This window comes from Mangifera indica, chromosome 5 (genome assembly GCF_011075055.1).
Source record: "Mangifera indica cultivar Alphonso chromosome 5, CATAS_Mindica_2.1, whole genome shotgun sequence".
NCBI lineage: Eukaryota > Viridiplantae > Streptophyta > Magnoliopsida > Sapindales > Anacardiaceae > Mangifera > Mangifera indica.
The window spans coordinates 14,915,241-14,941,275 of NC_058141.1; the positions used below are offsets into that span (position 1 = coordinate 14,915,241).

Consider the following 26,035-nt stretch of genomic DNA (forward strand, 5'->3'; position numbering starts at 1 on the left):
ATTAGCTACGGTAATAGCAATTAAAACTTGAGAATACTAATTAAGTTTACTACTTATGTTTGAAAATTTCTATGGGGATGTGAGCATGAAAGCGTAATAAAGAGAAAAATTGATATTGGGATTTTATGTGATTCATCCCAATAATTAAAATACCTATGTCCACAATATTCACACTAACTTATGTTGAGACATAGACTCTCCCCTCTCCCTGAACTAGATTCATAAATTTGAGACAGATTTATAGACGCGAGGGTTAGATGGCATTTCTGTATTTTTAAAAAGATTATGAACGTTAAATTTTACTTTGGAAAATGATTACTGTCCAACGTAAAAACACTTTTTCCTACCACCCATATTCGTTTTTGTTTAGATTGAAATCAATTATCTATGTTCCGAAGCACCTGAATACATAAATTTTCCTTGTACCTTGATAATTCAGTCCTTTCGTCCGAGAGAGGGGAAAATGAAATTTTCTTTATAGAAGCTTTTTCCAGGATTTGTGGTTACCTAAACAAATGCTCGGCGGAGTCAGCAAACAATCCGATTGACCCTTTACAAATAACAAATAAAATAAATTACAAAATATTTTCTACAGGTCTCTCATATTACATCACGTGAATAATCTCGGTCAAAGGCACCGTTCTTGTTGCAATGGGGAAGACACAGCCAACAATTGACAATCTAATATCAATCAGGCTGTGATCATGCATTTGTAAACACAGCCAATTGTTCAATTTAACTGCCAAAGGGAAATTAAAAAATCACAAAAATGCAAGAACAGACCAACTATACAAAGGCAATTGTATGCAGAGTAAACAATAACTAACCTGAATGACAGAGACAAGGAAGACTGAACTGGTGGACGAATTCCATTTTCACCGGGTGAAAGTAGTGACCAGAAAACTGTTATACATGAAATCATAATCCATAAGTAGCCATCATGAAAAATTTGATGTAAAAGAAATTTCTTCTATTTTCAGGAAAAGATTAGAACTGATACACTATCATGACTCTCAAAAGTTAAATGAATCCTGCACTTAATGTCTATGGACAAGGAATGCTACAGGTAAAGTTTGAAACAGCAAACTTTTATCCTCTGCCCATTAGGCTCACCTTCCAAAGTGTATCTTTCAGTCTAAAATAAGCAGGAAATGAATCCTGAAGAAGACTACAAAATTTCCTCAATCATCACAATAGTGATATCCATCAAAACTAGTTAAAAGATTATCCGTGAAACATTCTTTATAAAAGCTTTTTTCCAATTAAATGCAGAAAGAACTAAGACTAAATTTATCATCAAATTTATTCTTGCACCAAGCATTCTTATTCATTGATCAATTGGGGAGTTATTAGAAACAGACATTACCTGACTGATCTGAATGATCTTTAAGACCAGAGCAAAACAGTATATCCTGCATCATGAAGTTCAGTCTGTTTCAGAATATGGAATATTCAGTTTCACAGTACAAAAATATCATTCAATAATGTGTGTGCATATATCTGTTTGTGTGTGTTCAGAATACAGCAATTCTAACTCACCTTTCCCATGCCTTGAGATGTGTTATGCACCATTTCTGCAGAAGATGATTCTGAGTCAGAACCTTAATAAAAGTAATTCTTAAGTCCTTCAGTCTAAAATCAACTCTAGTGGAGCCTATTGACTCCAGAAACACAAAGAAAAGCCCTTGGCTCCAGTGAAGAATTTTGAACTGGTAATACTACAATCTGACGCACTTACTCTGCAAACAAAGGCTTTAATTGAAGGAGCTTAAAAGCAGAAAGTAGTTACAGATACTACAAAAGAAGGGCTGAAAATGGAATTCTACAAGGTGATATACCTATAAAGAACATCCACTTCTTTTCTTTGGGAATTGTGTCATTTAACTAATAAGTTTGATGTGATTCCTCATGAGGATGATTCTTTTTTGTTGCTTTTAGCCTCCAATATGCACAATTTGGTTTTTATCCAAGAATTATAATATATGTAAAAAATGATTTTACACGCTCCAGCACCATCTGTATCCCTGACTAGACAAACATAACAATTCAATAAAACTATATATATCACAGGTAAAACAATATTTACCCAAGTTGGAAACACTGGGCTTTACTGCCAATGTTAAGCCCAGGAAACCGTCATCAGGTTCTGAGCCGAAGTCCCACAGATTCAGCTCAAGATTTGGTGTAGCTCCTGTCGAACAATACCAGAGGAAAATGTTTATTTAGCCCAAAGAAGTAAACCAGAAACCAGATCATATATATTATGGAAACCAGTTGTGAACTTCAATAACTTACCCATGTTATTTAGCCTGAGCTCAAGTGGATCATGGAGGGGGTAAGGAACCCATGTACCCATCTGCAAAGCACATGTTAGAAAATTGAGCTAATAGAGCAAGAATAAACTTAAGATACAGTTGGGAAAGCTAATTACATTGAAAAAAGAATGCTGCAATGCTTGATCTGCAGTTGGCCTCCTTAATGGATCCCATGAACAAAGTTGCTGTTGACAGTCAAGAAATATCATAAGTCAATTAAGCAAAATTAATGAAGGAAAAAGCAAGTCACAATTGATTAATCATTCAAGTTAGTTATACAATGACAATGTACAGACAGCACACCTGGATTAAATCAATAGCTTCCAAGCTAGCATTAGGAATGATATCAGCGAGGTTAATGGGCAAAATCTATAAAAAAGTAATGAGAATTAAAGATACTGAGGGAAATGCAGAAAGAGACATCTAAAAAACGAACCAATGGTACAACCAAGATCTTACCTCAGAATAACTGATACTGATTAATCGAGAGATATTGGTTGCCTCAGGAAAAGCAGTCCAATCTGGAGCACCAAGAACACAGCATATCTTGTACAACTGATCAGTTTCACTGCCATGGGAGAAAGTGGTTCCTATAAGATAGAAGTTTAAGAACTATGCTAGATTTCTCGTTTTCATAAATGAAATTTAATCATTGAATTGAACATATTCCACTTACCATAATTTTAGAAAACTTGAATGAATAGAAACAGCATACAAGGGTAGTAAAACAAATAAGTATCAGGATATGAAAAAAAAAAAAAAAGAAGAAAATTTAAAAAGCCACTCCCACATACAGAGCATGCAGGAGACAAGATATTAGATCCTACAATCATTTATTGTACCTTTTCGGGAATATTCTTAAAGTTAATTGCCATATGTTTATAGGTCAATATCTATATTCATGTACATCCATTTAATGAGTTCTGAAGCAGGAGAAAATCTGAACATTATCTTATGCTGGATAGGTGTGGACTGTAACTGCACACACTAGCACAAAAATATGTTCACAGACCCAAACAAAAAAAAAAAAATCAAATTTGCAACGATATCAGAAATACAACACTAAACAATTAGGGAGTAGACAATCATGTTGAGGCATTTAGTTGCACCAATTTAAATATAGCATAATTACATAACTATCCGTAGATTAAACTGTTTAATTGTAATTAGCAAAAACAATAAAACAGTAAAAGAAGAGAAAAATTTTTGAGTGGTTTGGTTGCCTGAGCAAAATCTACATCCGCTGTAGTGTTATTCCCTTTTTTTAAACAATTTGTTCATAGGGAACAATTGCAAAGAGTGATCAAGAATCTTTTGGATAGAATTCAGAGAATGTGTTTTGTGTGAGCTTAAGACAATGTTGTCGTTTCAAAAGATCAATCCAAAAGATTCCTTCTTTTGCTTTGTTTTTGGTTCATATAATTAAAACAAAAGGATGTTGTCGCCACTTAGGGGCACGTGATGCCTGGAGTCTTCACTAAGCTTGTATGTCTGTTCGATTGAGAGAGTATGTGTACCGTCAAGATCGTTAAACGTTAAAAGAGGTGTTTTCCATTAAATGTGATACATGTTTGTTTGGTTAGCTCAAACACTACATTTAATATGATACAACTAACATGGCTGACAAATACCAAGTTGCTTACTTCGACAACCGGAATAACTTACTTAATGGTAGACACATGACCATGACTAAGTAGCTCAAAATATTCTTTTGCTCAGAGAACATGCACCTACACTACACAGGTAAACTTGTCTAGACGACGTGAGTTATCTACATGCTCTTAGCGTGAGTTGTCTACGTGTTTTGTGGTAAGGCGCTAGGTTGCTGAACTACTAGATTCACATCAAGAAGTTGCCACCTGGCAATAAGTGCTGCCCGAGGTACCATTACTAAGGGAAAAATTCTGCTCACATAATATATGTATACACACACACACACACACATACGGGAAGGGACAACAATTAAAGAATAAGATAATTGACTTATATATACATTGAAAAAAACTGCCTTCAAATATTTCCCATCAACACCTAAGCATAAAAACTTGAGAAAGCATTATGATAATTGAATCACCTTTCACCAGGGAAAATAGGAGAAAATGTGAAAAGTTCAGCCAATATTGCACCAACAGCCCACATATCTGCATAATTCTCTCAATTGTTGGTCTTCAAGTGATAAAGAATGAGTCCAGAATATATATATAAATATCATATAATCATGTTACATAAATCGATTATGACCTAGCAAATATGTAGTCTTACCTGAGTCACCTAAAAATGTTCAACTGAGAAATGATTAGAACAGCATAAAAGCACAGGTGCAGATACATATAAATAGAGAAAAAAAAACAAGGAAAAAGTAATGCATGTGTGTACTGTCACATACAGATGGAAAAAGGAAATTAAAAAAGTGTAGAAATCATCCAGATTCTTGCTTCTAACTCAAGAATCAAACCATAAAATATGCTCAAAGTCACCTGGACAATCAAAATGCCTGTGAAGCATCCTCAACTTTTGAAAAAAAGAAACCATGGTTTAGAATTCCATCTAAGTCCTTATAGAACAGGATCAAGATTCCTAGCCATAACTGATAAGTATACTAAATCGCCTTTAAAGGACATAATAAAATTGGATTTCTTTTTCCTTTTCTAATTCACTTGCACATATGCAATGATATCTAATAGTTAATGTGACTTGACAATTTTATTTGAGATCTAAAAATCATGATTGTTATATTGAAAATGAAAAGTGGCTTCATTTAATACTCAAAAGTAGATGATAGAAGGAGAAAGATTTAAAGGCTTTGCTAACAGAACTTCAGTTTTAACATGTAATCTCCCATCTCAATACATCAATGGGTTCAAGTCAGAAAACCAAACTGGTTACAAACCCTGCCACTTAGCAAGAGTAGTTGAAAATTAATAATATGAAAATAAAAAATTCCATAACCAACAAAAAGTAGATATACTCTTTACCTATTGCAGGAGTGTACGATGAGGACTGAAACAAAACTTCAGGAGCTCGATACCTGGTAAATCATTACTTATCTCATGAAATGTGAAAAATACAATCACAAAAGAGTGTTAAATAATGGAAGGCCAATGAAATCATACATACACACACATGCACACTGATACACAGGTATGGGCACAAAAATTCAATTAGATGACACAAAAAAAGATGACTCACCAGCGTGTGGAAACATATTCGGTGTATGGAGGCATTGATGACAGTTCTCTAGCTAGCCCAAAGTCAGCAATCTTGAGAAAGTCATTTGTTACCAGCAAATTCTCTTTCAAAAGGAAATAACATTTGATTAATAAATCAACACACTCTATGGAGATGTGACATGACAATGTTAATGTTACAAAAGCAAAATATTAGGTCAAAGACAAATTTTACCTGGTTTTAAATCCCGATGAAAATAGCCATTTCTATGCATATGAGAAAGTCCTTCCAGCAACTGAGACATAAAGCTCCTTATTTCTCCTTCTGAAAATGGTCTTTGCCGTTCTCGCATTAGATGGTAAAGGTTATGCTCCTGGAAAGTCAGAGTGCAAAATTAGGTAATAAGGAACAATGGGTGTGTGCTCATTCATCAAACCATCACTCTCAGAAGACAATATAGCTTTCCAATATTAAACAGGACAATTTTCAATTCTATTTACGATAATTCAGTAAGATTTTTTTAATCATAAACAAAATAATTCCTCTAAGAAAAACACAAGTTATAACTGTACAATGCACTGACATTCATGCTAAACAATAACATAAATTCCAAATGGTAATAGTTAGCTTAGCCACTATGGTATATAATAGTTGTTCAAGAAATCTAGGGATCAAATCAGACTGACACACTTACCTGGATGAGTTACATTAGATTTGAAGGGGTGGGGGGTTAACCAATTAAACACATGTTACCTCAATTTTCACCAAATTCCAATTTCATTATTTTAGAAGGCAACAAATGATGCATCAGAGAGCATGACCTAAATCATAGTAAGAAAATCTAGAGAATGAAAGCCCAACTCTAGAAACCCGTATTTTCTTGGAAACTGATTTGTCTTTATTTCTATCAGAGATATCAAATAAGAAAAATTGCCGCCCTTGTTCAATTGTATTCATAAGAATATCTTTATGCTAGATCAAAGATGGCTATTAAGTCTAGCAATAGCCATCTTACCTAACTTTATTGAATGCCAAAACACTTCATAATCTAAAGTTATTTTTTTAAGGTCTTTCTGTGATACCTAAAATCCCTTGGAGGTTAATAAACTAGAGACTAATACCACCCCCCCCCCCCCCCCCCCCCCCCCCCAACTTTGGTAGTTAGGAATCTTGATTTGCAATTTAATAAAACACCAAGAATCTAGATCCATCCTGAGCCAAAAAAATTCAGTTGAGTGGCCTCTCAGCTTCCTAATAAAAAATTATATGAATAAGTGTTAATTTAGATATTATTAAAAAAAAAAAACACACGAGCTATGGTTTCATGTTCTCAATAGCTCGTTACGTACAAGCATCTGAAGAGGTGTTAATACCCTAGCTTGACACATTGTTGGATAAAGTATACAAAAAAATATTTGTAAAAATATTTAAAATTTGAAACAATAGCACCTACCATGTATTCAAAAATGAAGAATAGTTCGTTGTTTTCCCTAACAACCTCCTTCAACTTTATAATATTGGGATGATTCATTTTACGAAGGGCCTGCCAAAAATAGAGTTACTCTTAAAGCTTTGGATATTACTTATAATCCATGGAAGTTGATTTCTTAAAACCCTTCCAGAAACCGTGCATTAGAATATCGCTTTGTGAATACATACCTTAACTTCTCGTAAATTCATGCATTCTTCCCAAAAATAAAACTTCCTCTTCATTCTCTTGACAGCAACCTAGTAGCAGAGAACAACATCATAAAATATTGAAAAGAAAAAAAATATGACAAATTATACTTTCTAACAACAGTTGGCACAATATCTATGATCAGAAGTGAAATGATGAATATTTGAGATTCCACAAAATCTATGAGATGCCAAAGTGAAACAATGGATATTTGCATTGTAGTTGTATACATCATATCTATGATGTTTTCACACAATATGCAGCCGTTGAGCCAATTTAGTTGTTTTTTTAAGATTTAATACTCCTTTCTCCATTTTCCTTTCCCAGTGAAAAAGAAAAATAATCATTCACCAACAAAGATACAGCTAGCTAATGTCACTTTATTGGAATGTTTTTAGTAAAGACACAGCATTACATAACAATAGAATCGAATGTCCACAATAAAATTGAGTGATCTAAAGCAGGTGCTCCAAAGAAAAATACAAAGTCACCATATACTGACTAAATGCTCCTGACAAGGAAATAGTTTGGTAACAGAGACAGATAAGCAAGAAATTACCAGGAAGACAACAAGAACAATGAAAGTTAAAAAGCAATCCACTGAGAAAATTCCTTACAATTTCATAAGTTTCAACATTGAAAGCCTTATATACACTACCACAAGTACCATCTCCAAGTTCTTCCAAAATTTTATACCTATAGAAAAAAAATATAGGAATATCAGCAAACGTACACAATAATAGTCACAAAAGATAACAATCTTGTTCAATCCAGAGCACTGAAGGGCAACTCACCTTTCCATTTTATTTGTTTCAAATGACAACAGAGTTTGTCAATGAACTTTTAATAACCTCCACGTAGAGGTGTCTACTCTATCGACACAATGTCGCTTACTAGCTTGAATATGCTGTTTAGTGCTAAACTGTAGCTTGAAAAGTAAGATGTTGAACAGAATCCACTTTTCATTGTAAGAGTGATTGAATATCAGCCAAAAATTTATCAACATTCTTATGTGCAGCTTCTACAAGCTGCAATCAGTTTGAATCATCTAAAAAGAACCAGCCTATATGACCCCCACCAGAACACCAGCAGAAGCCCAATTTAATTTAGCACCACAATCCATTTTCACTAATGCCCATCTTTCAAAAACTAGGGCAGAGCTGCAAAAACAGACCAAACAAACTGTAAAAACCAAATTCTTCAGTATAGAAACAGAAGAAAAAAGGACAATTTATGAAAGATTTTTATATCCTTTTTTTGCTTCATAAAATACATAAATATGACTGAAAAAGATTTAGTTCCATTACATACAATGAAACATCTAATTTGCACAAATAAATATCTAGATAAGAATGAATATACAAAGCAAGCCCTCCCTCCCTTTGAACAAGAAAGAAATGGAGAAGAAGATAACTTTTAAACAAGGACGCCGTTTTTGGCTGATTTCAGTGTAGGTTTCTGTTTTTTCAGTCTTCAAAAGATAATAAATGGAAAGAATTAAAATTACCATAAAAATCCTTCTTAGCATAGCTTATGATAGAAGTTCTATCATAAGCGCGGCATGTAGGCATCAAAAAGCCAATTCTCAAAATTAAAACCACAGATATTAAATCACAACTCACGTCATCACCACAGACTTACAATTCAAGCACTTAACTTTCAAAAACAAAACACATAATAAATCCAAATCCGAGAATTAAGAAAAAATTGCAATAAGATATAAAACAATCTAACCGTGCGTATGTAGGTGTGTATATTCTCACCTTTTAAGCATAAATTCAGTTTTTCTCTTCTAAAGAAATGAAAATTTTAATCAAAGCAGTAAAATAATCAGACAATTACAAACAGACCGGAATTAATCATCAGTCAAATATAAATGCTCTATCTGGTGATCGAGAAATTGAGGAAAAGAGGAAAGAAAACTGTAAAACAGAATTTCAACACTCAACTGAAGACTCACCAAAATTAAATTACTATCTCCCTTTTTTTTTCATTTTTTAATCTTGTTAGCTAAAGCAACGCAAAATCAAGGGGTTTTTTTTCTTCTCTCTCCGTTTTATCGGCAGGCAAACAAAGAAACGAAATAAAACTATAAGTCCAACTGCATTCCAATAAGCAAGTAAATGACGGCTGCGAACCAAAATCAAAATAAAATTCTACATAAACAAACTTAACAGATATATTTTTCATTAAGAAACAATAAAGAGATCGATTGAGATTGGGCTCACCATTGATGTTTAATAGGAGAAAATAAAGGATCACAGGAAATAGATCACCAACAATGTATAAGCAAATTCGTTCAAAACAAGATAAAAAAGTATAAAAAAATTATGGATAGAGAAATTTAGATCACTGGCTAAGGCCTGAGAGAGGATTCCGCAGAAGAAGCGAAGGAGAAGAAACCAAATAAATTTGTATAATTTATTAAAATATTAAAACAGATTATATTTTAATTGATTTTTAAATTGAAACGAAGAAATGCTTGGTTGTGGTGGGGGAAGGTAGGTGGTCCCCACTGTGTTAAATTAGTATTTAGTTTGGAATGACAGAAATATCCTTCAACTACTAGGATATTACGGGAAATTTAATTGACGACATTAACCCGAATTGCTGGATAAGGATGACGCGTAGCTTGTTGTAATTGGACAAAGATAGGGTATTTAAGAATTGGAAAGAGATGATTAGTGGGTATTTTCGTCAATGAAAAATTCTTCTGGTACCCTGGGTTATTGGTTTGTCTGATATGCAGTGTGGTTGATGCGGTTCAGATTTCGGGTCATTGACCTGCAGCGCGTGAGAATTGGGTCTGGATCCAAAGCGGATCGCTTGAAAACCGAACCGGCTGTTAATGACAAAGCAGTACCAAACACTCGTGTCTCCATTTTTTTGGGTGGCACGTGCCAGCCAAATTTAGAAAAGGGTTTATCTTTTACTGAATAATTACATATACGAAGATATGTTTTTATATGATTAGATAATTTTAAATTAAAGATAAAATAATATTCGATTATATGATATCGTATTATTATTTGTGTTTATAATTTATACACATAGTACTACCTTTACATAAATATTTATGTCTTTTAAAATTTAGTGAAGCTGACCAAATCCTCAGACCTCTAATTCTTGAATTGAAACCATGCAGAGTGAAATAAGAGATTATTAATTTGGTTGGTTAAAAGAATCCATAATAAAACTTTAGTCTAAATCTCAATTATGAAAACTTAGTCACATGTATCTTTCTCCGTCAATATTTTCTATTTCATAAATATATTATCCATTGAATCATCAGTATGATGCTATCAAAAAGAGTTTTAATTTTTTTCTGCCCATATGTTTGTCTTTGGTTAACAATGGCTCATAATCATCACCTAAAAATACATGGTTACAATTTCGTCTCAGATTGAGTGCGTGATGTTGATAAAGACAAATCTTTTCCTAGTGAGATGAGAGATTCTGTGCCAAGAAGCAAAACGAGATGTAATTTCCCAACCAAGCGTTTTCTTTTTAAATAAATAGCAATATAGAACATTCACATACCAGATGCCATGCTCATATACTTCACACAAATCATAACTAGATCATAAAAAACTGCAATACCATGCTAATTATATTCACCTAAGGTTCCACAATGATCTTACCAGTAGCATGACCTTCAATACTCCTGGCCCAAGCTTCTTCAGCTTTGCTGAGGGGATGCTTTGAGTCGATCACTGTCTTAAGCTTCCCTTCCTTCACTAACTTAACAAGAAAATCTAGGTTCTCCTTCTTTGGTATTAAGAGCAAAGGGACCAGCTGCTTCTTGGAGAAGGTAAGTTTCTTCAAGGCAAAAGTCCACATCGCCCTGGGTCCAGGAGTGATATCTATCACCTTCCCATTTGAGCTCAAATTTGGCTCAAATGTACACCAGGGCATGGCTGATGCACAGTGGATCACTGCATCATATTTTCGACCAGATGGGCTCTTTAGAGCAGCTCCATCAGGGGTCTTGTAATCAAGAACCTCATCAGCCCCTAAACTCTTGACAAATTCTATGTTGCGAGCCCCACAAGTGGCAGTCACATGCGTGTTTCCAAGCTTTGCCAGCTGAACAGCATAGTGACCTACACCACCTGAAGCAGCAGTGATCAGAATGTTTTTCTCCATGCCACTTCCATCAAGCTTGATCCCAGCAGACTGAGTGAGGGCCTGGTGAGCAGTGAGACCGGCAACAGGTAAGCCAGCACCTTCAGCTGCAGAAACTTCTGGGGACCTACTAACTGTCAAGCTTTCCTTAGCCACAGCAAATTCAGCTAGTCCACCTCCAGTCTATCATCAGGTAACATGACATTCAAAACAGAAACAAAATGATTTGTGAGATCAAAATAATTGAAGTATGATATAGTATAGGTGAAATACAAGATGGGCAATTTTTTATATCCTAAATTGGAAAGCAGCAGCCCATTTGCATCCACGCTAATGGTGCAACATCTCCTCTTAAGCCCAAACACGCTAAATAATTGTATTATTTTATGTCAAACCACCCTGAATTGTCCACTTAGAACAGCATGAGGTTAAGAGGTTTTTTTTTTTTTTTGGAAAATCAGATTCTAAATAAAAATAGTAATGTTAAAACGTGAAGTCAGAGGGTAAAGCAGAGGAAACAGTCCGGTCAAAAAACCTAAACAATACATATGAAAGATGATTACTACTGATTCTTTTTAAATGAACCAGAATCAGGAAGGTTGATGATGTGATGTCATCACCAGTTGCCCAAATCTTCACAATCAGAATTTCAATGTTAATTATTAACTAGTAGAAAATGAACCTTGAAGCTCAAGTTAAATAATTCAAAAGTTGATAGAAGACAAAAATTAAGCCTAAGTATATCAATGAGCACATACAAGGTGGTTAAGAATAGCTACAACTTTGTCACCAGCTTTGAAATCTTTAACTTCTGACCCTACACCTATGACTTCCCCAGCTACATCAGTCGCTGTTCCAAAAAAAGACCTCCTCAGCCCAAACAAATAAAAATAATAATTAATATAATATAAAATAAAACTGCAGGTCATTGTTTCTCATCATTTACAGTACACATTGAAAAGCAATATGACACCAAAAGAAATACACATAGAAACCCAATAAACAAAAGAAACATAAAAGCGCAATTTTTTTTCCTGATAGAAGACATAAAAAATGTATTTGTATAGGAAAATTCGTGAAAGTAGACTAGATGTTAGCAAAAGTGCTTGCCAGCCACACAAAGGGCAAAAACTATCAAACCTTATAAATCATATTTGTATGCAATATATCCAAACTTCATAACGGAAAAGCCAAAATTTTAGTTTGGGGATATATACAAGTTTGGAGTTGGCAATATTTCACTATGATTTCAGTACAATATAAATGTCATACCAACAACTAAGTTTTTCTTTCAAGATTTATGATCTTGAGGTGGCATAAACGCATATGTTGTATGCGAAGATGCAGCTGTTCTTCAAACAATTACAAGTGAATAAAAAAGTGAAGCGTAGCTGAAATAAGGCTGATTTGCTGCAAGTCAGACATAACCGAAGAAAAAGAAATATCAAATCAGAGACAGCATGATACAACACAAAGCTTCCAAAGCTGTCATAGCACAGCACTGCAGGTAGGAGTCTGGAAGGCCGAGGGGGTCTGAAAATTCAAAGCTGTGCTGGTATTGAATTGAAACATAAGAAAAATCAAAATTTCAATGGAATGAAAATTGCACCATTTTGTTTCAGCAGATACTAATGCACTTACAACAATCTACAGAGACTCACTATTTAAAAACAGAAAAAGAAAAAATGATTACCAAAATCCATATCACAGTTGAAGCATAACTAAGATCCGTACATACATATAATATATATGTGTGTGTGCGCGCGCGCATACATATAATATACATATAGATACCTGGCATAAGTATAGAATTTGTCAAAGATCCACCGCATAGGAATAATAGATTTACCAGGTATGTAAGGAAATTTGCGAGGCAAAAAAGGCCTCAGCATGCCCTTCTGCATTTTCCAATCTACTGGATTTAGACTAGCTGCTTCCAGTTTCAGCAAAACCTCATCTTTTTCTGGAGAGGGAACTGGTACATCAACGTGCTGCAACAGGTATATATCATTGTCATTATCTTGAAAATTACTATAACAGTGGATTTGATGATTTCTTAATCTATGTATAAACCTAAGAAGAAAATGGGCAAAACATGTTTACATATATCAATATTTCAAGCCAACCTTGAAACTTGTTTGAATGAGTTTTATGTTGGAAAGTCGAATTTTTTCTTTCATTTCAGTTGCAGAAAACATTTGAAAATCAAAAGAATGAGATTGTTCCGCCAATCAAAAAATTCCAAATGAATTCCGTAACATCAGAACTAAGGTCAACTAAATGTTCTCATAAGAAAAATTAACAGCCCCTTATTTCAAAGTCAAGTGAGCAAATTCAGTGCACAATAACTACACAACAAAGAATTACGGTGAAATGAATCATCACTTCTGACTTTAGTGTAACATTCACTCTTTTTCATTCTTGATTTACTAACTCCACAAAATCAAATCGAAAAGACAAATATAAACACATTCGTGGTTGGGATAAGAGCAGATTCAAATACACATGGCTGAAAAATTAATATATAAAAAAAAAACCCTGACAAATATAAAGAGATAATATAATTAATTTAAAAAAAAAAAAAACCTTTAAACCGGCGGGTCCTCCACCATAAGTATCATACTGAAGAGCGTGCATGGTAAGCTTGGAAGCCATTGCAAGAGGTGATGAAGCGAGAGAGGCAGAGAGGATAAAACCACTGTTTTTCTGGCGTGGCTTCGTAATGTTCACTAGAAGTGGCTGGGCGCGTTGCACTAAAATTACGATAGGCGCGTCGTGGCGAGTTCTTGTCATGCAATAATGTGGGTGAGAAAAATGATGAAAATAAGTTTGGTATGTAAAGCATTTTAGCCTTTTGGAGAGTAATTTATCTTTATCATCACTTTTTTAAATGAAAAGTAATATAAATGGTAATTTAAATAATAAGTTTTTATATATATAAAATTATAAAATATTATAATAAAAGATATTTATATTATTTTATTATTATTAATTGAATATAATAATTATATATATATATATTAAATTTATTAACTACTAATAAAATATTATTTTAATATAAAAATATTTTATTATGTACCATACATGTTAATTTAATCATCATTAATGAATATCTCACCAGTCACGATGTTTGATTATTGAAGGCCAACAGAATAATTGCACTGTTTTTCAAATATCTTATAAACTATTAGGACATCAAAGCCCCTCTACCTTTTTTACTTCTTTAAAATCAAAAGCTCTCAAGCAAAGTAAATGTTTCAGCCAATTTTCAAATTAATAATATATATAATTTATAATAAAATTATGGATATAATTTTTATCCATAATTTTATATATAAATAATAATAATATATCATTATATAATTAAACATTAATTTATATTTAATTTTTAATTATTTAATTACATAAAAAATATTATTATTTGTACATAAAAATTGTACACATACTATAACTTATATTTTTATATGAATCAAATTAAGATAACAGCAATTCTTTATTCCTTCTTCGAAATCCATTAAATTTTAGCAAGAATGGAAAAACAAAAATTTGACCCTCATCGATACACGTGTGTCGTTATTTTGAAGAGAAGCCATGGGATGGGATGGGTAGGTATGCCTCTTTCGAAATTCATTCTCCTACGTGCAAATTAAGAGTATGCAGGGCAGGCAGGCAGGCATGGGCACCAATATCTATAGGCTTTAGATAAAACTGTAAAATTCATTACGTGGTATGATTATGATACAAATATTAATCAAAATCAATAAATTAAGAAATAGAACTTCCCAACAATATATAAATTCCCAATTGATGAACCATTTTCATTCTATTCCATTCTCCTACTTCTTTAACAATTGTAGAAATCTTCCTCAATCATAACTGGAAAAGACACCAATCATCACAACAAAAGAAAATGAGCGATTAAGATAAACATTAATCAAACTGAACGATGGAATAATTGATGACATGAAATTTACAAACAAATACCGGTAGAAACTGATTTTACAAGTGTTATTATTTATTAAACAATATACACTATTCGACCAGAAACCGGAAATCACTGAGCGCTCACAATCTAATCCAAACTCCATGTACAAGAAAACAACCACCTCAACCTTTATTTATAGTTTACCTATCCCTCTGAACGGTTTTCCTGTAGCTTATATACACAGTTCACATATTCTTCTGTGTCCCAAAGAAAAGATCCAAAGGCAATTGCCTCCAAAACCAACCTCTTCAGGCTTGAAAATGACGTCGAGATCACCTCATCAGTCACAAGCAAACCCTTTTCATCCCCAAAGAGTGCAAGGCTGTGCTTCTCAATCAAATTTACTCCTTCCCTAAATTTCAGTTTTGCACATCGCTGCAAGGTTTCTGAGTCAAACCCCATGACATAGCACTTCAAATTTTCTCGATTTGATTCCAGTTTAGTTGACCCTTGACCCAAAGCAACAGATTGTAAATTGTTAATGCGGCCAAAAACAATATTTTTCATTCCACCTGGCCACATTTCTGGGAGCTGAAGGGAGTTCCTATTACTAACATGAAGATCTTGATGTGCTAATGCAAGACTACATTCCAAGTGATGCCTTAATGAAGCTGACTTAAGGAAGTAACCATATAAGATTGAAGCAGCATATACACGACCAAGGTGGAGTCGTCGTATCTGAGTCGTTGCCCAATTGTCTGTGACACTGGAATTAGCTCTCAAGCCAATAACAGTAGAGATATGTTCCCTTATCATCTCCAAAACCTCCAGGCTATGAATGGATTCTAGTTCCCAAACCTTTGAAGGCCAAATTTCTAGTCTGCCATTGTAGATGCATCTAGAGAGCTTTGGTACCAAGGGAACTCTGCTCTCACAGAACTTGTAAAATATTAACATGTACATAACATCTTCAACAGCAGTTTGGCATTCATGTTCTTTCGACTGGGCAATCCTTCTGGCATCCAAAATACAAAAAAGCTTTGTTACAATAAATAACAACAGACATACTTTTAAAATGAAATTATTTAGGCCAACAAGGTGTTCCAAGTTCCAATGGTAGTTTCTATCTACTCTAATCTGTTAAAAGCTTGCAAACAAGCTGCTAAACTTTGAGGTTACTGGAACAGTAACATTGGCCCTGGTGCTTGGTGCAGATTAACAGCCCAATACTATCCATGTCAAGCATAGCTAAGACATTTAATTCCCCCCTCAACTAGTGATCATTTTTATTACCTTAAGATTCACAATTCATGCAATAATAGAGTAACAAAAACGCCTATTAAGTTCAACTTCATAGTAAGTAAACTAAAAGAAAGCCTATAACAATTTAGGAAACTCAGGTTTCAATTTTATATAAAGTGAAATGGTATAAAGTTGAAAAGGTTATAGAAGAAAATCAATCAATGAGTTTCAAGTTACTGAAAGAACAGGAAAATATATATATATGGTTCACACAAAAGGCATAAGTGAATTTACCATTAACACTTTCAGCTCAACATTAAAATCAGAGAGCATAGACCCTACAATCCTACATAATTGAAATCTATTACTTTACAGCACCCAGGAAAACCAAATGTCCTGGTAATTCTTGGCCACTCAAACTCCGTTATGGCTACAGATGCAAGAGCTTTTGACAGTTCAAAAATGATATATGAAAGAGCTATTCTAAAGCAGATAATAAATAATTATTAGGTTCATAAACATAAGTGACAATAGCTTGGTTTCTCGCAATTTAAGAAAAGGGTTGTGTATGAGAAAAGTCATGGGTATAAAATTCACACAATAATCCTACAGTGGATTCCATTCTAGCATGGGATTAACATCTAAACATGTCTGGAACTTGATTCCATTACTACACCATGGACCGATATAGACATCATTCACATATCTTATCATCAAGTTCCATTCAAGCACACTCATAGGAGTTATAAAAATCCAAGACACATCAGTGAAATCAAATGGTAGCTTCAGAAAACCATGCTAATCATATCAAGCATGATCTATCAAATTATACCCATTGTATAGCTGACTTAGCTTTACTCCACTAAAAACATAGAGGACAGATCTATGAAATCTAAGGAATCTATAGAAAGTCAAAAGCCTGGTTCAGAACCAGAAATTAATTTAATTTTCCTCTTTATTTTAAAATTTCTGCACGCTTCGGAGTTACAATTCTTCTTAACCTTATATTCTGCATCACCTATGAGCATCTAGATTCTCTTTAGGGTATCCTATACAGTAAACCATGGTTGGATGTTCATTCAAGTGAAAAGCATAATATTCCTGGAGACTGCTCAAAGAGGAGCATTTTCTAGTTCTCAAAGAAATCATTTTTTCTCTGAATGCCCTCAATTTTTACAGTAGAAGAGATGGGACTGTACTGCATGTGAAGCGAATTATGCAATAATGCATAAGTTGTTGAAAATGATCATTGATCCAGTGTTCTATCCCTTAAAAAAAAACCTAACTCTAATAAATTAAAATTATTATAGACAAACATGAAATCAATTAGAAGTAAAAAATAATAATAATAAAAGCTCCACCAGCTTTTTAGAGATAAGATAAATCGAACTTACCGACACAATAATCATAACTTACCAGGAATCACCACCTTAAGCGGAACCAGAACAACTCTGTACAACAACACCCAGTTACTCTAACAAGTGGAGTACACTAATCCATTTTCATCAGCGCCAAACACACACAATCAATCACAATTGAACCAACAAAAACTCCAAACACATGAACAAAAAACATAGTACCTATGAAGTGAAGCTTCATCGGAGCCAGAGCTCAGTAACATCCGAGTAACGGCCGCGTCACGATCATCAGCCAACTGTTTCAACTCATCAGACACCGCCACATTAAAGAATTGCCGTTGGTTCTGCAAGACGCTGCTCAAAAACTTGCCGGCCGCTGAGTTCAACTCGATCGGCGTGTTCAACGGGCTACTACTGAACTCACAGTGACTAGGCCCCGCCCTCGCAACAACGAGGCTCCGATGGAGGGACCTCCGGCCAGTAAAATTATTGGTAAGTAAGGAATGGGGGGCTTTAGGTTTTACCGCGAAAGGTAAAAACGGCAGCGTTCGGGTGGTCCTGTGAAGGGAGGAACTATAGTCCATCAACAGTGTGTGGTGGCCCTAAGAAAAAACAATAATTGAAATGATAGGATTAGTTGGAAGTTGAGTCAGTCATCAATATATGGCATTTGGATAAGGGTTTACTTTATTTGTAGTTTTGTTGATCACTGATTTTGATAGGAATACGAAAATGGTGGGAGGCTGCAATTTGGTGGTTTATGGTGTATTTTTTTTCTCATGTTCACGTTTATGAAATTGCCACATGGGCAAAGTTAGGTGCATGTTTGATTGATAAATTTTTATTGGTGGTATCAATTGGCTGTTATAGTAGACGATTTTTTTATCAAAATATGACGTAATTATTAAGGTAACTTATTTATTTTAAGCCTTATCCAGAATGAGAAAGGATTTATTTCTACCAAAAATATCTCCTTATCTTAGTTCCAGCTTTTAATTTTAAAAATTTTAAATATTTATCTAAAAATTATTAAAATTAATAATTTTAAAAATAAAATTATTATTTTATTTATAATATTAAAAATAAACTAAAATTTAATCTTCTTTTTCTTTTCTTAAATTTTAAAAACTACAAGTTTTTTCTAACTCAAATTTAAAAAAATAACAATTCCCCTTAAGGTTTAATTTCTATATCTTTAATGTCAAATTTAACATTATCGTCAATGACGAATATTTCTCGATATCTTCTCTTCCTCTAATGGTCAAGATTCTCTTATTTGGAAGCTTAAATGACATAGATTGATATTGGAAATAACTCAGCTTCATCAGAAAAGACTAAAATGAGATCTGACAAGGATGAGAGATTTTGTCTTCATCAAAGAGAAGATTTTTCGTCTTTCCTGACCAAACATCTTCTCTTATTGAGTTTAGAACCATCGATCAAAAGGAAAAACAATGAGGAAACGACCGCCGAAGAAAAAGAAAAGAGATATCGTTGAAGAAGCATCAGAGATGACATTGGGTTTTGAAAACCAAACCCTAAGAGAGAAATATTTTTTTAAAAACTTGATCTATAGAAAAAATTATTAGTTTTTTAGATTTAAAAATAAAATAAAATAAAATTTTTAATAGTTTATATTTTATTAAATTTAATTACTTATAAATAAATAAATAAAAATTTTAAAGTGAACGAATAAAAACTGACATGAGAGGGTACTTTGGCCATTGATAAAAGATAATGTTTGACACCTGGATGGAGTTCTAAATCTAAAACCAGTGGCGAATTAATTAATTAGTTGTCTTTAATCATTTATTCTAAACATGTTTAATATATTTAATAGTGCTTTAAATTTAGGTAATCTTTTCATTAAAATTTTGATTCTAAAATAAAATACAATTCACTCTAGTTGTATTAGATATCATTAAATAACAGAATACCATTAAAAGTTGAAGATGGCTAATTAATGAATAAACAACTGCAATTCTAAAACAATCAAAACAGGATACCGTCAATATTTTATGATATAAATATTATATGATATGATATAATATAAAAATAATATATATTATAAGATATATCAAATTAATATTATATAATAAATATATTATATAATACGATATATTTTGTCACTATTAATTAATACACTTTTTTAAATAAAATGAAGATATAATTGAAATATATATAAAAAATTTTAAATTTTTAAAAGTATTTGTGATATTTTTTAAAATAATAATGTGTCAATATAATTATTTTATTTTTTAAAAATGACATCATGTAATATTAGCTATGTGATACTAAAAATTAAATTTTTAATAAGTTAGTATTCCACTGTAAAAGCCTTTGCGCATAACAAAGTGTGGCAAAATTTCAAGTTGAAACCTTCAGAACTTACTAGACCCGCATTCAAATCTATAAATTGATATAAAGTTTTTAGTTTCAAGATTAGTGTTAATTATAAGAGATTAGTGGACTAAAGCAAAATAAATCTCTTTTTATGTGACAAAAACTCTCTTTTACAATAAGGTATGAAAAAATAAATCAAAATCGTTGCAATTATTTGTCAAATTAGTGTTTATTCTTCTTTATTTTTACAATCGATATTAAATTAAAGCAAGAATCACCGCTAGATGAACACCCACCCCTTTCAACCCCAACAAATAACAGCAGCGAAGTTTTTAAATGAAATTACGTTTTAGCCCTAATTGTAATCTGATTGAAATGTTGGAGAACTTGACGCTGACATTGATTCCTAACTTGGTACTGTAAGTCTGTAACTGGTCTACTTTGCCATACGGACGACATTCCATTTATGGGCCAATTGGGTGCTAATGAATTTGCATCTGGGTTCTGAGTAGTTGGGTTTTACCGATAAACATGCTTAAAGCCCATTTAAATTAAAAGAATAAAAATATAAAATAACATTAAAATTATGTGTGTATATTTTTTATATATAATTTAGATATATAGATAATATATCATTATATAATTGATTAATTTTTAATAAAAAATAAAACAACACCTAATCATTTAATGACACATCATCTATGTATCTAAATTGTATATTAAAAGTATATACACATAATATTACTCATGGGTAACAATCGCATTCATGTATATATATTTCTATCGAATTGCATCAATTGAAACTTAAGAAGTTCCTAATTTAAATCAAAGTGCGTGGCCTGAACTTCAACCATTATTGCAAGCACTTATTTGCATTTTTATCTACCCGTATTAAACTTATGTATGACAAATTTAGTACATTTAAATTATAATGGTACATTTAATTAACTACAAAATATGCTTTGATATATGATATATGTTGACATGCTTCTCATTGCAAAAAAGCATGAGAGTCGCTTTCTTTTCATGCATTGCAAAAAGTCGCTTTAGCTCTGTAAAGGCAGAGATGGATGAACTGCCCACATTTAATTCAGACTTAAGTTTCAATTTGTTCAAGTAAAATTCATCGTCGTACCAGGCATGTGATTAGTTGAAAACGTACGAGCAATTGCTTTTATTAAAGACACGCCATCTTTTATTTGCTTTTTTAAATGTTACGCTTTTACTTGGCTGGATCCAAACAGCTGATTAAGAGAATTTTTGGGTCCATGTGAGCGGTGACTTTTCCCTTTCAAAAAGGGTTCGGACCAACACTGTTATTAGTTTAAACCTACCTAAAGTAACAATATATATATATATTATATAATATTTATATAAATTATTAATCATGATCCATCCATCATCTGCCAGTAGCTATACTGCGCGCCTCCAAGTTGAGGAACCCAATGGTCCAATTGACCGTTGGGTTGGCGCACTGGGCAGGCTCCATAAATTAAAACAATGATTTATCAACAATAGCCGTTGCTGGTCTGTCAGGTCTGCTATGAAAGTTATTTAGTAGCCGTTGAAAGTGGTAACACTTGCAGAAAATATGCCAAAAATAGTAATATAAGCAAGCAAATAGACATACCAAGCAATAATGTTATTCAACTCAAGTAACCAAGTGATTTGGGTGCCCATTTCATATTTGCCTTCTGAGAAGGTTTTACCCTAAAAAAATTATAAACCTAAATTGTGTGGAAAATAATAGAAAATGGCACCCCTATCACTACCTAAATCAAAGGATAGATTAATGACTCATGAAAGATGCCAACCTCAAAGACTGACACTTGGGAACTTGCACGATCCATGGCCTGCAAAATTAAATAATAAACAAATATTAACTATAAATAATAAAATACTTGATTAAAATTATATAATGATATATCTATATTTTATTAATGTTGAAAATTTTATAGCATAATTAAAACTACTCACTTGGATCCTTAATTGTTTGGGTAGCCAGCCCATCAAAGTAACAAGTTCCGCCTAGGGGTCTAAACTGAGCCCAATACGAGCTAAACGCATAGCTGGCATGCCATTTCAACGAATCGGGTTTAAAGCAGGCCTTTCCGGGTTGGATCAGGTCACAAGTTTTATTCCCCTGTGAACATGCATATGATAGAGCCGACTCCAACTTCTTAGTATTAGCCTTCTCAGCCGCAACACACCAAATCTTTCCTTTATATGGCTCATTGTTAGTCGGCTTAGGCAATGGCTTGTACACTTCTGTCGGTGTCTCTCCACTTAAATCTATTTCATACACCTCTGTTTTGTTCGGATAAAATACCCCGAAATGCCTCTCCGTACCCGGACCCGGTTTCTGATTCTCGTTGTATAGCGAAAAAATAAAAGAAGGTATAACCCAACCGGGTCGAGCGGGGGTGCCAATGGGTGGTGTGGCGGTTAGTTTTTTGACGATATTCCGATTGTAAGTGGCAGCATTGTAAATATTAGCTCCAATCTGGTCATAATCTCCGCCATTGGGCCAACCCGTTTCGGCAATCCAAATACGGATGTCGGGGTATCCAAGTCTTTTCATAGCAAAAATGAGAGCATCTACCATTTGATCAAAGAGGTTGGTGTAAGTCAAGTGGGTGACTGGATCGGTGTAGGTAATATTTGTAGCTTGGAAAAGTGCGTAATCAAGATTAATGTTTTTAGGGTCGGAAATCCAAGGAAAATACGTGTAAACGTCTGCGAAAAAGAAAGATTTCGTCCGGTTCAAGAATTGCAACATCGGTTTCATGATAGAATCCGAAACATCGGACCGGAAGGTCCCGTTTGAGGGTGGAAAGGACGATTGCAGGACGTCCATGGCTAACGGTGTCCCTACTTTAATCTTTCGGGCTCCATGGGTTTTTAAGGAACGTCTGATTTTTCGCATCGCAGGTACGAGGCTTGACCAGGTTAAGTTATCGGGGGAGCTAAGGATTTCGTTTCCGACAAGGAGATATCGGATTTTGGTATCGGGGTAATAAGGGAGGACGTATTTTTTGACCCATTTGTCGGCAAGAGTTTGACTTGAGGAAATGTTGACTATGAGATTGTTGGGGACCATGATTGAAGCTTGAAGGTCTGTGCTCTTGAGGGCTTTGAGGATCTTTGGATTGGCATCGTAGATTTTGACACGTGATGCTTTCAGGGATTGAATGAGCTTCACCGAGTCTGATGGAGATGGAAGGTTGTTCCCCAGTTGACCATAGCATATCCCGACTTTGCTCGAGATCTCAGCACCTGATGAAAACAAAAAGCAATGAAAATGAACCAACAAACAAAACCCATATCATCCACTTTGATCAGATTTGTAGAAGAAAAGAACTCACTTGAAATAGAAAACAGGAGACTGAAGGCGACGAAGAAGAGATGACCAAGGCCCATCTGCTCTAATGGTGGTATCTAAAGCTTACTTCAGTAGAATTGCCAAAAGATTCAAGTAAGAAGTGTTTGGCAAGAGGGTTGGTAAGAAATTAAAGAACCCTTGAAACGAAGAATCGCTTTAATTAAAGACCGTGTAGTCGGATATTGAACGGATTGGAAAATGTGTCACTGGTTGGGAATAATGAAATGGAAGTTTTTCTCATTCTCTTCGGCCTTCGTCTTTTTAAACAGGCGAAGAAGTATAGAAGTAAGGAAGTATAGAAATAAAGAAATGATAGTGTGGTGCGCGAGAGAATCAGGTCACATGGGTGAGCCAATTTGTAAAGAAAGAAAAGTTAAAAAAAGATTGGGGTTTTTTATGGGTTCAGATTGTGACTTTAAGAAAGGGTACGTAGATGCCAAAAAGTGCAAATAGCCGTTCCGGGGCTTCCTGGTTACGCTGTTGTTTCGTGTTGCGTGGTGGGTTTAGACTTTAGAGTCATTGGCATTTCACAAACCACGCTGCTGTGTCTTGGAAGATGAAGAAAGTAATCTTCCGTTTAGGAAAGTTAAAATGGGAGAAGGGCAAGCCATACCTATCTGTCGCTGCCTTTTGCGAACAATTTTTATGTGCTTATTGCTTGTACGAATCACTGCAGTTAATTTCAAAATGCCAAAAATATTGAGATAACCGTCGATAATAATCTGATTGGACTTTAAAAAAAACAATCAGAGATTTTTTTTTAAGGTTACACGCACGCACGTTGAGGGAATTTGGTGGGATTTGTTGGGATTTGGATGAAATAGGTATATCAAATATTAGACTTTGAAATAATCAAATCTCAATTAGGCATCTCTTGAGATAAAAAGTAAGGTTAAACCTAACTTGTTGAAGATACGGGAATTTTGTAGAAGTTCATCTACTCCTTCACTTGCAGAGGATTCATATTAATGCATTTAACTTAATCCCAGATTCAACTTTGTTAAGTGCATGATAACTTGAATTTGACTTTTATGTTCCCAATTAAGGAAGTCGTAAAGCCACTTGAATGCTTGAGCATGTGATCCAATCCAAAAAATGGAAAAACTCGTGACTCTATACAAATATTTGCTTATTCAAACTTTAAATTGAAGGAATATTTATTATATTTTAATTCAAAAAGTTGCCAACATAATCATTAGTATCAGAAATCATGAGACAATGAATTTCTCACATTCAACATGAACTGACTGACAAAAGAATATTTAATTTTATCTTGTAAATTAGATCTGTTTACATTACAATTATTAAGTTAATCTGACCCTCGAACCCGCTCTAAAATTAGAGTCCGAATAGTTTAGTGGAAAAGGTGGATTAAAAAAAAAATCAAATTGTTGAAAATGAACTTTCCAATAATTTTTTAGCATACGGTGGTTAAGATTGGATTTAAAGTAAACTTATTTAAGTTTGATATGAGTTTTGTTTAAATATGAGTTTGATATACACAAATTCGAGTTTAAACCTAAAATAAAATATATTTATAATTTTTTTTAAACGATATTGCACAAATCATAAGGGAATCAAATTTGAACAAACGAGTTTGGTGAGTTTGAGGTAAGTTTAATTTGTCTATACGAGTTAAACACAAATTATCAATCTATGAAATAAGTTGAATACAAATGAGCTATTCTCCACAATAGGCAACTGCTAGTTGAGCCTTAAAAAAATAAGGATATTGATTAAAATAATCATTTATTTTACCCCATATATATATATATATATATATATATATATATATATATATATATATATATATATATAAAATCATTTTTTTTCTTATTATACAAATATAATCACTTTTAAATTAATTTTCTTTTGAAATAAGGAGATTATAAGATTTGAGATTAATCAGATGGGTTGACTGGCCAACTAACCATCGGACAACCTTTCCACAATCAAAGTCATCAAAAATTTTTATATTATTATCTCATTTCACCTCATATTTCAATTTTGATTAGATAAGTAAATGAATTTTATATCTTAATTAAGTGAGTATATGTTTGATTGAATAAGTTTTAGCTAGATAAATATAAACTCTAAAAATATTTTATATTTTACATTATATTTGTTTAATGAAAAAAACTCTTTATATATAAAAAAATTATTTTAACAATATCTTATAAAGTAAGTTTTATCATATTTAAATTTGATTCATCCAAATCCCATCGTAATGATGAAGTAATCTCGGAAGACATTCTTGTTATTAATTTTAAATAAGGAGGGGGCGTGTTAGATGGAGACTCCAAACAAATTTGTAATTGATGTCATGTATAAGTGTTGGTTGGTTAGCAAAATGAAGGATGTTAAGTAAGCCATGTTTCCAAGTTTGAACTAATGGAATCGTCTATTGGCCAAGAAAGTAATAAAATATGCCATTCTTCAAGCTACTGCGTCACAGAGCCTACACACTCTAGCCACGAGAAAAAGACGTGAAGATTCTCA

General features: G+C 33.3%; 4 protein-coding genes across 6 annotated transcripts; all 4 read right to left on the reverse strand.

The window, feature by feature from the left end:
• Positions 1–454: 454 nt before the first annotated feature.
• Positions 455–9,591, reverse strand: LOC123216645 (serine/threonine-protein kinase MHK). Of its 3 annotated transcripts, none has more exons than XM_044637137.1 (18): positions 9,390–9,590; positions 7,956–8,321; positions 7,779–7,857; positions 7,143–7,211; positions 6,937–7,026; positions 5,718–5,856; positions 5,505–5,607; positions 5,291–5,343; positions 4,390–4,456; positions 2,775–2,883; positions 2,619–2,684; positions 2,432–2,500; positions 2,296–2,356; positions 2,087–2,191; positions 1,540–1,574; positions 1,367–1,412; positions 828–903; positions 455–739 (listed from the first exon to the last, which is right to left on the reverse strand). In XM_044637137.1, exons 2-18 carry the CDS (start codon positions 7,961–7,963, stop codon positions 736–738), a joined length of 1,179 nt encoding a protein of 392 aa, XP_044493072.1. In that variant the 5' UTR covers positions 7,964–8,321; positions 9,390–9,590; the 3' UTR covers positions 455–735. The 3 variants fall into 3 exon arrangements, 2 of the variants coding, with proteins under 2 accessions (XP_044493072.1, XP_044493073.1); XR_006502263.1 differs by having other exon boundaries at positions 1,367–1,431; positions 9,390–9,591; XM_044637138.1 differs by lacking the exons at positions 455–739; positions 828–903; positions 1,367–1,412; positions 1,540–1,574 and adding an exon at positions 1,587–1,739 and having other exon boundaries at positions 9,390–9,591.
• Positions 9,592–10,642: 1,051 nt separating this feature from the next.
• Positions 10,643–14,087, reverse strand: LOC123217218 (chloroplast envelope quinone oxidoreductase homolog). Its single transcript, XM_044638053.1, has 4 exons — positions 13,873–14,087; positions 13,136–13,277; positions 12,045–12,136; positions 10,643–11,469 (listed from the first exon to the last, which is right to left on the reverse strand). Exons 1-4 carry the CDS (start codon positions 14,077–14,079, stop codon positions 10,780–10,782), a joined length of 1,131 nt encoding a protein of 376 aa, XP_044493988.1. The 5' UTR covers positions 14,080–14,087; the 3' UTR covers positions 10,643–10,779.
• A 1,129-nt stretch (positions 14,088–15,216) lies between these two features.
• On the reverse strand, positions 15,217–18,482 carry LOC123216876 (UV-B-induced protein At3g17800, chloroplastic-like). Its single transcript, XM_044637509.1, has 2 exons — positions 18,034–18,482; positions 15,217–16,226 (listed from the first exon to the last, which is right to left on the reverse strand). The coding sequence occupies exons 1-2, from the start codon at positions 18,393–18,395 to the stop codon at positions 15,416–15,418; spliced, it is 1,173 nt and encodes a 390-aa protein (XP_044493444.1). The 5' UTR covers positions 18,396–18,482; the 3' UTR covers positions 15,217–15,415.
• A 3,293-nt stretch (positions 18,483–21,775) lies between these two features.
• LOC123215596 (probable glucan endo-1,3-beta-glucosidase A6) lies at positions 21,776–24,000 on the reverse strand. Its single transcript, XM_044635762.1, has 3 exons — positions 23,520–24,000; positions 22,132–23,430; positions 21,776–22,007 (listed from the first exon to the last, which is right to left on the reverse strand). The coding sequence occupies exons 1-3, from the start codon at positions 23,572–23,574 to the stop codon at positions 21,970–21,972; spliced, it is 1,392 nt and encodes a 463-aa protein (XP_044491697.1). The 5' UTR covers positions 23,575–24,000; the 3' UTR covers positions 21,776–21,969.
• Between the last annotated feature and the right edge of the window lie 2,035 nt (positions 24,001–26,035).

Coding starts and splice junctions, on each gene's coding strand:
- LOC123217218 (XM_044638053.1), bottom strand. CDS start 14,079: ATGACAAGAACTCGCCACGACGCGCCTATCGTAATTTTAGTGCAACGC. Junction 13,278..13,872: donor GAGGACCCGCCGGTTTAAAG/GTTTTTTTTTTT, acceptor TACCTGTTGCAG/CACGTTGATGTACCAGTTCC. Junction 11,470..12,044: donor TAGCTATTCTTAACCACCTT/GTATGTGCTCAT, acceptor ACCTGATGATAG/ACTGGAGGTGGACTAGCTGA.
- LOC123216645 (XM_044637137.1), bottom strand. Junction 4,457..5,290: donor ATCGTACACTCCTGCAATAG/GTAAAGAGTATA, acceptor AGAATTATGCAG/ATATGTGGGCTGTTGGTGCA. Junction 904..1,366: donor AGATCATTCAGATCAGTCAG/GTAATGTCTGTT, acceptor CATGTATAACAG/TTTTCTGGTCACTACTTTCA.
- LOC123215596 (XM_044635762.1), bottom strand. CDS start 23,574: ATGGGCCTTGGTCATCTCTTCTTCGTCGCCTTCAGTCTCCTGTTTTCT. Junction 23,431..23,519: donor TCTCCTGTTTTCTATTTCAA/GTGAGTTCTTTT, acceptor TGTTTTCATCAG/GTGCTGAGATCTCGAGCAAA. Junction 22,008..22,131: donor CCAAACAATTAAGGATCCAA/GTGAGTAGTTTT, acceptor TTAATTTTGCAG/GCCATGGATCGTGCAAGTTC.
- LOC123216876 (XM_044637509.1), bottom strand. CDS start 18,395: ATGGACTATAGTTCCTCCCTTCACAGGACCACCCGAACGCTGCCGTTT. Junction 16,227..18,033: donor GATGAAGCTTCACTTCATAG/GTACTATGTTTT, acceptor TTTGGATGCCAG/AAGGATTGCCCAGTCGAAAG.